Source organism: Cyrtonyx montezumae, unplaced genomic scaffold, assembly GCF_038088225.1.
Source record: "Cyrtonyx montezumae isolate F1298 unplaced genomic scaffold, pur_monq_1.0 scaffold_32, whole genome shotgun sequence".
Lineage (NCBI taxonomy): Eukaryota > Metazoa > Chordata > Aves > Galliformes > Odontophoridae > Cyrtonyx > Cyrtonyx montezumae.
This window is the reverse complement of record NW_027072037.1, coordinates 6007037-6019499: the sequence shown is the minus strand read 5'-3', so window position 1 is coordinate 6019499 and position 12463 is coordinate 6007037. Positions and strand designations below refer to the sequence as shown.

General features: G+C 42.2%; 1 protein-coding gene across 1 annotated transcript in view; it reads left to right on the top strand.

Annotated features, from left to right (window-relative positions):
- Positions 1-805: 805 nt before the first annotated feature.
- PRKAG2 (protein kinase AMP-activated non-catalytic subunit gamma 2) overlaps positions 806-12463 on the top strand; it is a 188857-nt gene continuing 177199 nt past the window's right edge. Inside the window, exon 1 of the mRNA XM_065744936.1 lies at positions 806-1056. Within this exon, the coding sequence (XP_065601008.1) occupies positions 913-1056 (144 nt within the window). The 5' untranslated portion in view covers positions 806-912. The remainder of the gene's footprint in view (positions 1057-12463) is intronic.

Here is a 12463-nt window from a genome sequence, read left to right as displayed (position 1 = left end):
GAAACAGGTTGCTAAGAGAAGAAGAGCCACTTCTAAACCCAAAACTTATAGAGCGATCCAGAATGTTTGCTCGTTCCTCAGCAGATAAAAGCCAAGGGCTTTTTTTCTTAAGGCAGAGACCCCGCGCTTGGATTTGCCACCCGGAGCAGCCCTGCGAGCGGAGCTGGCATTGCCCCTTTCCTTTCTCGGTACTCTGTAACGCGAAAATCATTCGCCCGAAGGCCGCGATCTGCCCCAACCCCTGTGCTTCTTCACGTCGGCCGGCTTCTGCGGAGGGAAGGAGCGGGGCCGTCGTGGCTCGGCATCCCCGGAGGAGCCCCGCTCCCCGCACAGCGGAGGGGCTGCGGTGCTCAGCGCGGGGGAAAGTTGGGTTTTTCGCTTTCTCTGCACTTCCTGCGGAGCCGCCCGAGCCCTTCGGGCACCTCCTCCCGCCCCCCCGGGGCTCCCGCCCGCCCCAATCCGGCGCGGGGCTCCGCGGAGCTCTGTGCGGAGGGGCCCGGGTACGCACCCCTCCGTTCTCGGCCCTTTGAATTTCTATTTAATATATTTTAAATTATTATTATTAATTTGGGAGTTAATTTCTCTTAAGGAGAGCGCGAGAGAAGGGAAGGAAACTTTTTTTACTCCCCTTCCACCCCCCCCACCAAGGACACTCCGGATACTTCTGAAAGGGCGGAAGGCTGAGAAGCGAAGCGAGCAGCGCTGCTGAGGGCATCTCCCGCTCCGGAGAAGGTCCCCCTGACACCTCGCTGCTGGATTACAGCCTGGAGCTGCAGAAACTCCTCCCCTTTCCCCCTGCTTCTTCCCCCCCCCCCCCCCTCCTTGTTTCCTAAGACCATTAAAAAAAAAAAAAAAAAGAGAAATTAAGGAGCCCGGAGTGACTGCGGCCGATGGGACGGTGGGGATAGGTGGATGAGAGCCCACCTCTCCGGGCCCGCCGCCCCGCAGCGCGGAGGGGACGGGATGGGCAGCACTGCCATGGACACCAAGAAGAAGGACGGCAGTGGCAGGAGAGGCTCCAGCCAGAAGAAGCTCATGCTGCGAGTGCACATCCCCGTAAGTGGCTCTCTGTTCTCCCTCCCGTTGGCAGCCCGCCGCGTTGTTTTTCTCTGACACGGGGCAGGAGGCGCGGAACGGTGCTGCTGCTGCTGCGGGTACCGCGGTCTGGAGTTGGGGGTGCTGCTCCCAGCATCCTCACTTGTGGGTCTGGGAACTGTCCGTGCCTTGCGGTTTTATCCGACAGTTCCGTGTCTCAGATCCAATCCGTATCTGAATCCCCCCACGGCACGGGGACCCTGAGCTCCCTCTGATTTTGAGCTGTTTGTTGCTGAAGTGTCAGGAGCAGTTGTACGGTCGCGCGGGAGCAGAGAAGTGAGCCGTGCACTCATGCCCCAGCTCAGTTCTGGTTCACGTGTTCACACTGTAAAGAAGCATGCAAGAATCTGAGCAATATAAATATAGCAAACAATCTCAAACCAAAAGTTGCTTTCTGTTCCCAGTGAGTACTTAGAGGCTGCCTTGTTATCTGAGCACGCAGAGTTTACATCCCTTTCAAAACTGTGGTTATTGCTTTTTTTGTTGTTGTTGTTTGTTAGCTTTTATTGTTATTATTATATTACAATCAGGGCATTTTTCTTATCTATGTACCTATTTTGGTGTTTAATTCTCAGTATCAGTGTGGTTTTGCTTCCAGTGCTTCTGGCAAGAAATGTCTGATATCTTTTTCTGTGCAATCTTTGTTGAATATTTCTTTTTAATTTAATCTCATTATATAAAAGCGGGAAACAGTCCTGCACATGTGTCTGCCAGGACACTAAGGAGCAAAACGTATTTGTAAGTTTTTCCTTTCTTTTAGAGAAAAACGAGAAGTCAAAACAAGTGCACTGGGTCCTGAGCGTGTGGAATAAGATGGAGGAGCAACTCATGGCTCTCCTGCAGATTTCGTTTTCCTCTGGAGAGGAATGCAAGCCCAGGAGCCTAAGCCAAATTTCTGCTGCTTAGTTTGAGTGCACTCAGTGCTGGGAGAGATGGGTCTAATGTGGTGGTGCTGCCTGCAAGTTATTGATGGGAGTTAATTATTCTTGGCCATGTAGTACTTTGCAGCAGAGGCTCCTTAAGTCTGTAGGCATGTTTCTTCACAAGTGTTGCTTCAGTTCTGTCCTGGATGGAACGCTGTTAGTCCTGGACGTTACTTTTTCATGTTCCTTGATGGTTTCATTTCTTTGCTCTTCAGTCTGTCTTTTAGTTAGTGGTGGTTATTCAGATACAAGCCTGATATCACACTGAAGCTCACGTGAGTTTTATCATTCACCCAGTGGAGAGCAGTTCATGACTTGGTAAAGAACCTTCCATCCCTCCTTCCAGACCTCCAAACATGTTCCTTCTGTTCCATTCTGCATTATTTTATCATTCCTGAAGTGAGCTATTGGGCCCGGATCCTTACAGGTTGTACTCTTGGTTGTTTTTTTTTTTTTGTTTTTTTTTTTTTTTTGTGTGTGTGGTTTTCTGTTATCTGGCAGTTTAAGTATGACTGTGCTGTAAGAAAGAACATTTCTGTCATTCTCCTCATTTGACAGTGGAATCTGCATTTGAAAAGATCCATTTAGACTGTTTTTTTTTCTCTTTCATAACGTTTTCTTGGCTGTTGTTTTGAAGCATCACTCCTATTATTTCAGAGGCGCCTGTCAGTGTAGCTGTAGTTGTCAAGGGAGCTTTCACCAGACAGTAATTTTTATTTTGTTCATCCTCTTCTTTGTTTTGCTGTGAGATCGTGTTTATTGCTGAGACATGTAATTCCTGCTCATTGAGATCTTCAAATTAGAAACAGGAAAGGTCTGATCAGGAAGAGAGAGAGGAGTCAGTAGCAGCGGGATAGAAAGATGCTGTTGTGATGCAGGCTGTCCTAAAGCATCTTTATTAACCATGTAGAAATTCTGACTCTAAAAGTAATGACAAATACTGTGAAAAAGAAAGGTGAATAATGCAAAATGCACTATGATTTGAGATGGTGGAATAGTAGGCATGTCTGAAAGAAATGCTTGTGTGTTTCCTTCCCTCTGCCACACGGTCTTATTTTTTTATAGTTGGCCTCTGACAACGGGAAAAGATATCAATTAAAGAAAGATGTTTTTGTGTCTTGCAACACCCCAGGGCGTTTCTCAGGTACATCTTTCTTGAGCAAGAGCATCAAACATACAGTAAGTCTGAAAATCCCTATTTTTACTTTCGGTGTTGAAACTCCTCTGGGACAAGTTGGTGGTGCTCAACTTTAGCTTCTGGGAATAGCAGTAGGCCTCTGGATTTCTGCTTGTTGAGTCTCCCCAACTTGTCATTTGGGAACAAAGAGTAAAGTGGGGGACTCTATGTTCTGGTAGCATGGCAGGGAAGTGTTTGCTGAAGTGCTGGACTGGTTGAACAACTTTTTGGTTTGCTTGTTGTTTTCTTTGCAAACACACAACTGCTAACCACTGGTTCATATGAACCATAATATGTCTGTATGAGCCTTTGTGAGGTAGTGGTCATGTCATCTTCTGTCTTTCCCAGCAGCCCATTTTAAAGCCTTGAATTTAGAAATGCCTAAGTGGAAATTTCTAATCCATTGCCATTGAAATCTGCTACAGATTTGGATAGAACTCCTTGCTCTCTATGTGTATCACATCTTTTATATGAAGACATTAGCATTATAGAATTCCTTTTTAATAAGCTATTAGGAGATAATGCTTCCACATTGCTTTGAGCATATTAAGAACTAGAAGATGGGATGCAATTGTCTACTGAGTAGGAAGGAGCTCACCATAGTGTGATCAGCACATTCTTTTGTCATCTTGCAAAACCGATCTTTTCTAATGTTAATATTATCATTTTAAGCCCATGTTGCTATAAAAAGAAGAGATTGTCCTCTTGCTTACTTTCTATTAAGCCAGGACAATTCAGTCAGTGCCAGCAAAGTTCTGTTGTGTTTACACTATTGCAGCTGAGAGCAGAATGTGTTTCACTAGCTTCACTGTGGCAAAATCCAAGCACCTGCTGCCCCTGGCAGGTGAGAATTGCAGAACCTTGGCACTTCCTTGGTTTTATGTCTCAAAGTGACTTCTCGTGCAAGAAGCAAAGAGAGTTTTTTATTTTTTTAACTTATTTTTCATAATAAAGGCAAAAAATAACTTCTGCACATAAATGTGAAAGCGTCTTCTTTCAGTCCAATGAAGTGGCTATTGTCTCAGCTGCTTCAGCCCTGACAGCAAAGCGATGTACTGCAAGGAGTCTCTGGAAGACCATGATCCTCTATTATCAGTGTCACGCAAGCATTTCTGTACACTCTTGCATATTTCTTTGTCATCTGCTGTATTTCTGAGCAGATTCCTCACTGTGCGAATTGATTGCTGTTTCCAGGCCTGTTATTATGTTGGGATGCCAGGCTGAAACATCAGATGGCTTAATATTTTCTAACATGATAAGTTACAGTGATGTTCTGACAGCTAGTGTTGGCTCAGGCTCTGCCCCTCCATCTTGCTTGCCATTCTTGCAAAGTCATTAATGTTTGCATGCCTAATAAGTCACTGTGAAATGATTTTGTTCAGTGACAGTTTTTGCAGGGTGCGTCTTGTCTCCTGGCAGTTGTTGTTTGGGCGGATGAGAACTGCGCTTGAGTCTAAGGAACACTTTAGAGAGCTGCAGATGAGAAGTAAGGCAGTTGGCTCTTTCAGAGAGGATGAAGAAATGAGCTTTCGATGTGATCAAGGAATGAAAAAAAAGTGTTTCTTTTCTTGTGAAGAGAAGCTGGAGGGAGATGGAGACAAAGAGGAGAGAGAAATGTTTCCCTAAAATTAAATCTGCAGCTGTCCTCCCTCTTGCTCTCATCGGGCAGACTCTGCGTTGTCCTGAGCTTCTGTGGCCTTGAAGTTTAAATTTGGATTGCTGCCTAAAGGGCTGATATATTAAGCATTTGAAGAAGGCAGCAGGTATTTGCTTAGGAGCTTTGAGACTGCACTTTGAGTCTATCTGAAGAATAAAGGATTCCTATTGGTGGTCAGAATAGTTGCCACTGTAATTAAAGAAGCTCTTAGTGTTTTTAATTTTAAAGTATAACACAATGCGGTCATCATCCTATTGAAAAGTAGTGCTTCTTCAAAACATCCCATTTCTGATAGAAGGTTCTACTCCTAAATTGTCTCATCCTCCTTCCATTACTTATCCCTGAGAGCCCTGGGAGTTCTGTGGGCTCAGAGGGAAGAAGTGAATTTCATTGGTGGAATAAGTCATGAATGTAGAAAAACCTCACAGAAATGTGGACCTTGAGACTTGGTTCCCTGGAACGCTATTCACAGCATGCTTGTATTGGGAATTACTGAAATAGAAGGAAATGTCATCCTCCAGGAGGGATCAGGAGTAAGGAAAGGTCTTCTGAAGGTGAGTTCATGATACTGTAGTCATCTGCCGAAGAGGATTCATGTTGTTAATTCACTTTTAATACCTCCCTTCATGTGAGGTTAGTCACACTATTTTTTAAAGACGGAGTGGCACGGCGCCATGTTATGTCTGCCTCAGTAGTCTGTTCCCAAAATCTCAGCTAAAAACTTGTTTGTTCCTTTTCTCATGTACCAGTCTAAGAATATCAGGATTCCAGATGCATTCTTTCCTTCTCTTAGATCATTCCCAGTAGCATCTTGTGGTTAACTTGTGCCCATATTAAGACAGGATGAGAGGTTCCATTATCTTGTTCATACACCTCTAAAGTCCATGTTGTGCCCAACTTCATATGGGTACCACATCACTTTCAAGGGAGCTGCTCAGAGGTGACTGAAAGCAGAATTTAGCCTTGGAGACAGGGTTAAACAATTGTTTTGTTGACGATGTGTGAGTAGTCATATAACTTGGTTGGCGTGCCCCTGTGCTGCCTCAGCATGGCTATTGGGAAAAGAAAGGAGAAAGCAGTAGGAAGTCAAAACAATGTCAGCATGGTTGTTGGTAGACCAAATTATGGGCATACACGTTGAATGTGGAGTACACTTTTAATTGTCAGCCTTTTGAAGAAAAGCTGAATTTATGTCAAAAGGTGCTCCTTTTTCCACAGGGAAAATGGAAAGAGCAGAGTTGGTTATAAGAAGAACGAAGAATATGTGTGTCTGGCGTAAAAATAGACCTTTTGTGGGCTATAGTAGCCTGGACAATTAGACTGCTTTCAGAGCCTGATCTAGTTGCAGACGTCTGCTGTCTCAATTTTCTACTGTTGTTTTCACTGTAGGCACACTAGAGAAATCACTGGGGCCTGATGAATATGGAGAGTTGTGTACATCTTCAAGGACAGAAAAGAAAAGCAGCTTGAGTATGCTTTGCATGTAGCTGGAATGATCTTATGTATACACGTGAATATAAGATGCCATCAGTACAGATACAGCAATACTGGTGGTTTGGTGACATAGCACTATGCTTCTACTGAAATACCTCCAGTATTAACAGTGAGTTGAAATGGTATGAAAGACCATTTCCGCTGCAGACTGATTTTTGGGTTTATTCTTCAGGCTTCTTAGGGTTTGTAATGTAATGCATCAGTTTTGTGTTTGCTTCTCTAATACTCTCTCCCAAATTGTTCACATAAAACTACACACAGAATCTACATAGCAGTAAATTGCATTATGTAAGCATGACTTACTGGTAAGTATAGCAAATGCACAGCAGTACGTGTTTCATGGTTGTCATTTATATCACATACTGTGATTGTTTAGATCTTTTGGTCATTATTACACAGGGTGCTGATCAAAAACAGAACCTGTGTCCTAAGCTGAAGACTTAATCTATTTTTTGTAGCTATATACCTTTTTTAAGCTGCTGGAGAGCATATTCATAGATCTAGAGTTTCATTAGGAGGAAATGTGTGCATTATAAAGATTATGTGCCATGCTATGAAACCTTTATCATCATTTATTTACAACAGGTGTCGGGCAATTTGCAGTCCAGTTCTCATGTTGGTAATGCTGCTGGGATAATAACACTAAAATACCCTGCTTCTGAGAGCAGAAGAGAGATGAGCAGTCACAGTGGTTGGAGTGCTGGAGGACAGCACTACAAAACACAGGGTTTTCCTGCATGGTTCCAGACTTCCTATTGGTCTTTGATAAATCATTGTCATACAGGTTTGTTTTTTGGAAGCTGCATGTCTGTTGATTCCTTGAGAAAAATTTGGAAACCCATTTCCTAGGGACTCAGAGAGAAATCAATATCTGCTGAGGTGGATTAGGATTGAAGTGATTGCAGTTCTTTTTGGATTTGAATCTGAGCATGAGAAAACATTTCAATGAAGGCAAGCTCTGATTAGAAAAGATACAGTTGTAAGAAAGTAATGGACTGACCAGATGCCATTAGTATTTACTATAACATGTCTGCTGGGAAAAATGAATTGCTACCTCCATGACACTGATTTGAACGGACTCTGTATGGTGTGTCATGATGACTCCAGTTTTGCCACTTAGTTATAACCTTTGGCAAATTTCCACAGATTCAGGACTGTTACATTCCTTTAAACAACTGAGTTTTCAGTAAGTACCTCTGGGTTGTCTTGCTTTTTCATGATGTTGCCTTTGTGAGATCTATCCACCAGCAAGCGTTTTTTACAGAACCATGAAGAGTTGAAGTTAGAACAGACCTCTGGTTGTTATTTGGTTCAGTCCTGCAGCTGAGAGCAGTGTTGGATGTATGTTGCTCAGATCCTTGTTTTCTCACATTTTCTTATCTCCAAGGACAGAGACTGTACAGCTTCGTTTTCCTGTAATACTGCATTTGGGCAAGTGAAAGGAGATTGAAACTAAATATTGTTTAGACACTACCTGGACAAACAACAGATGAACTCTACAGTCACTCGGATCTTATCCCAAAAGTGTGATGTTCATTTGGGAAGTGAAACTGGATTTGATCATGTGCATATGGTCAGATGGGGATGAAGCTGGAGGCACAATAGTCCCAGCAAGGCTTGCAGAAGAGAGGGAGAGTAAGGAAGAGATTAGAAAAGATGCTTAGTCAATGTTATCACAATACATACGGGAGCTTGCCAGCTTCTCAGTAAAGCATTGCATCTTCTGGAATGTAGTTTTCATCATGCATTGTCATTCCTTCTGCATAAATTAATTAGAGGGGGATTTGCTGGTACTGCGTATTAATCAGGGCTTCTGTGTTGGAATTATGATCCAAATCAAGAAGCACGAGGAAAGGCAGTTCAAGGATAAGAGCATGAAATCATCACCTAGCTGTCTGAATCTCTATCTGCTGTATTGCCTTGGGTTGGACAGAGCAGGGTGCCAGATGTAAGCTTTGCGCTGATGAACATGAACCTTGAGACCCATAAGTAATATTCTACGCTCACAGTGCAGTACAGTAATACTCTTCTTTTTCTGTCACTTTTCCATCATTTAGACATGGTTGCTGGTAAGCTATGAACTGCTTTTATCTTATCAATATGCCACATTGGAAGACTGCATGGCTAAATGCTGAGCTAATTATCCATGCACACATGGGGTATGTAAGTCGGCAGAGAGACGCTCTCTGAGGAATCTGAGGACTTGAAAGATGTTACAGAATGGAGATATGTGACAGGAAACAATGTTATCCCTGCAGGACTGATATCCAGGAAGGTGGCTGGAGTCAAATTGGTGTCATGTTGTATACACTTCAGTAGGTGCATTCATGAGATCCTGAAACCTAGTTAGTTCACCTTAATAATAACCCTACCCTGTTTGCTATGGTATTTTTCACATAAGGATCCCTGTACAGGCCTGAGACAGCAATTACTGAAAGTATTTTTCCTATTGCTTTTTTAAAACTTGTGTAAAGTTAAATGATTCCAGTTTCATTTCTACAGTCATTCTGTATTCTCAAATAACATTGTTTGGGCTCTTTTGACCACCTAATCAGGAAGAACAAAGAGGAGATTAGATAAGTGAGGGAAGACTACATGACATTGTAGCATCCAAAGTGACACGCCAATGAAAGTGCCTCGTTATTAACACCCTCCATGTGGTTCATGTGGTTGTTAAAAGCTGTGAAAAATCAGTTTTTGTATTTTTGTACTTTTTCTTTCTTTCTGAATAGCTGGTGGCACATCAGCTGTAGATTCCTTGACACAAAGGATCTTCAGCTGTTACATAATAATCTATAAATGCAGCAAGGTTTGGAGCATTACAAACAACACTGTACCACTCATGTTCAATTAAGAACATCTTCCCAAGAATTTGCAGGCATTCTGTCTCCATTCCCACAGTCCATTGACTTGTTCTTCCAGTTGCCCCAGTTGGGTATTCCTCACTTCTGCTGCCAGCTCAGTGTAAGACAGGGAATACCAGCATGGGCTCAAACTATTCTTCTTGAATACTCCCTCCATTAATGCCCTATATTTGCTCAGTGCTCAGTACCAGCTCTATATTTTCAATGAGAAAACAAAGAGCTTCTGCCATTTGAAAAGTTTAGCCAACACTGTTCACAGACATAACATTTATAATCTGAGGTAATGGGAGGTAAGAAACTCGGCTGTTCTCTTTGTCTTTTTCCTTTAGCTAGCTGATGTTAAAGGTAAATACTACTTCAGTAGATTTCTTCTAGTTGGGTGATGATTAATTAAACATTTTCCTTATTTTTCTGTATTCTTGAGAATGACTGTACACGGCTCTAAGCTATGCAGAGGCAGGAGGGTACATGCCAACATTTTTCTTTATAAAGTAATACCAGCCATTAAAAAACTACAATTACTTTGATTCTTTTTACTCTGTTGTGAATTTAAAGAGCTCTTGCTCCTTTTGCTGGAACAGACCTGTGGAGGCATCATCAACAGGCATGCAGAAGTTGCTTTTAAATGAACAAGTCTGATTTTCATACAAAGAGAACACATGCCTTACTTACCCTTGTGTAGAAGTGACTAGTCCCCGTTACTTAGGAAGACAAAAATGTGTTTCACCTTTGGGTAACTCTCCATTCATCAGCTGTTCTGTTGTACTTCACCCAAGGCAAATCAAGCTGCTGTTGGCCAGTTTGGCTTCGTTAACAGATGTGAATCCTCCTCTCCCATTGCAATGCTGAGTAAAATGTCTTAAAATACTTTCTTTGATATCTAATGTGATTTATTTTCATAGTGGGCACTGGCAGATAAAACTGCAGATGAGCAGTAACACAGTAAACCACAGTAACTCATTCACTTTTGATGCCCATCTGACTAACGGTCTGAGATTCCCCCAAACCCTACAATAACAGATTACTCAGGTTCACTTGAAATGCCATTCAGAAGGTTCATCCTAGAGAAAAAAAAGTTTAGGTGCTGAGAAGGCTGGTGTTTCAGAGATTAGCTTTTCATATGATGTGAGGCACATTATTTCTGCCTGCAGTAGTTGAAGATCCTACTAGTCCATCTGCATCAGGAAGTACCTACATTTGAACATCTAGCCTTAGGTCTTTCAAGCTTTCAAGACACCATTCTTCCCATTCTGGTTTTTGTATACGTTTTACAAAACAAAAGCTGATTTTCCTACTTTTTCCACTCCCTGTGTATTTTTTTCACTTTGAATGGGGAAAGCGTTCTCCTGCACCTAACAGTTAAAATGAAAGAAAAGAAAAACCTCTACAAAAACAAACAAGAAAACTAGTCATTAGCTTGGTTTTAAATGGAACAGAGATGGAAAGTAATATCAGGAAGTAATTTGGGAAGAGATAAGTAGCAGCTGTTCTCTTGATGATAAAGACTGAAACTGAAACTAACACTAATTCTCAGTGCAGTGCAGTCCACTGTGACACACGACATACGAAGTTATGTTTGATGGAATGACCAATTGTTTGTATGATTAAGACTTCCAAAATAAATTACTGTTCTACCCTCTTTAACTTTTAAATGTAACGTGACAAAAAGCTGCACTCATTTTCAGTGTGGGAGAATTTTTAATTTACATATTTTCAGCTGTGTAACTTCTACAACTTGTCAACTACTGCAGGCGTTTAGCATGTTCAGACTCATTGTGGATAGATGTTTTGAATTTATGTTGAAATGCAGAAGTTTTTAAGAGCAAAAATACCTTTCACCGCCACAATCTGCACATACATTTTGTTTGAATGTTTATGAAACAGAGGTATTTAGATTTAGAAGTATCTGGAGATGCTGGAGCTTCTGCACTGTCAATATTTCTTTGTGGGCTGCTGCTGGTTGTGGTCAATGGGAAGAGAAGGGCAGTTACCTTGAGTTGTCAGATGACGGGGGAACCAACTTTGTCTTTGAAAGGGGAAAAAGCCTTTGAGAAGAGACAAAGTAAAATGTTTTCAAACTAAAAAAAAGGAGAGATTTAGATTGGATTCAAGGAAAAAAAGAGTTTACAATAAAAGGGTGGCAAAGCTCTGGCACAGGCTGCCCAGATCCTGAGTGGTGTATGCTCTGTCCCTGTAGACATTCAATGGACTCTGAGCACCTGATGGAGCTGTAGGTATCCCTGTCCAATGCGGGGGAGGGGAGAGGGGGAAGGGAGAGGGTGGATTGGAGCAGATAGCTTTTGAGAATCCCTTCCAACTCAAATGATTCTATCATTTTATGAATTTTCTGTATGCATATCTGCTGTACACCAGCTTATGGCCTTCAGTCTGTTGAAGTAACTGAGGCACACATCCAATTAGCAAAGACTGTTAATACCAACAGCAGTATACGTGGATTTTGATGGATGAGAGCTGGAACTCGTGGGCTGAGTGTCTGGGGACATTTGTGTGGAGATCATTGTCTCTCAGATGAATGGTCTATGGGAACTGTTGAATCATGGCCTGAACCACTGATTGATCACCTGAGGCGAGCACTGAGTCAGCCCAAGGAGCACAGGTGAAGGCAATTCACCTGTGTGGCCAGAAGGGGTGGAGTCACTCCACCTCTCCTAGATCTCATTTAAGGGCTGACCAGCACTGGGGAAGGATCTCTTGTTGGAGATTGCTCCTTTGGTATTTCCTGTCACAATCCTAGGATGTGCGTGAGTGTTTTTTTCTTTTGATTTGATTGTCTCTTTTCCATCACAATAATCTGTCTAACTGTGCTGTCTATGAAATATCTTGGCTATAATGCCATTTGGTATTATTCATTCTGTTAACCTCACACCTTATAAATGGTAAAGTCTTATTTCTGTGGACCTCAGCCACAAAACAAGAGGAAACCTTAAGTACATACTCTAAGGGAATGTCCCTTTTCAGGTAAGCAATTTTTAAGGGTTCATTTCTAAAGAGCAGTAGTCTACCATTAGGTTTCATGGTCTTGAATGTTCCATGCACTTGGCTGGACTAATTTAAAACACGTGTAAGGACACAAGTGCGGAGCCTGTGTGTGAACGTATGAAAGGAAGCTGCCCTGTGTACAGCTGTTTACTATAAGCTGAATGCTTTCAGTGTATATGTACAAGCTGTCAAATATCACATGATCCAGAAAAATGAACTGTGATGAAAAATGCAATAGATATTTAATGATTTC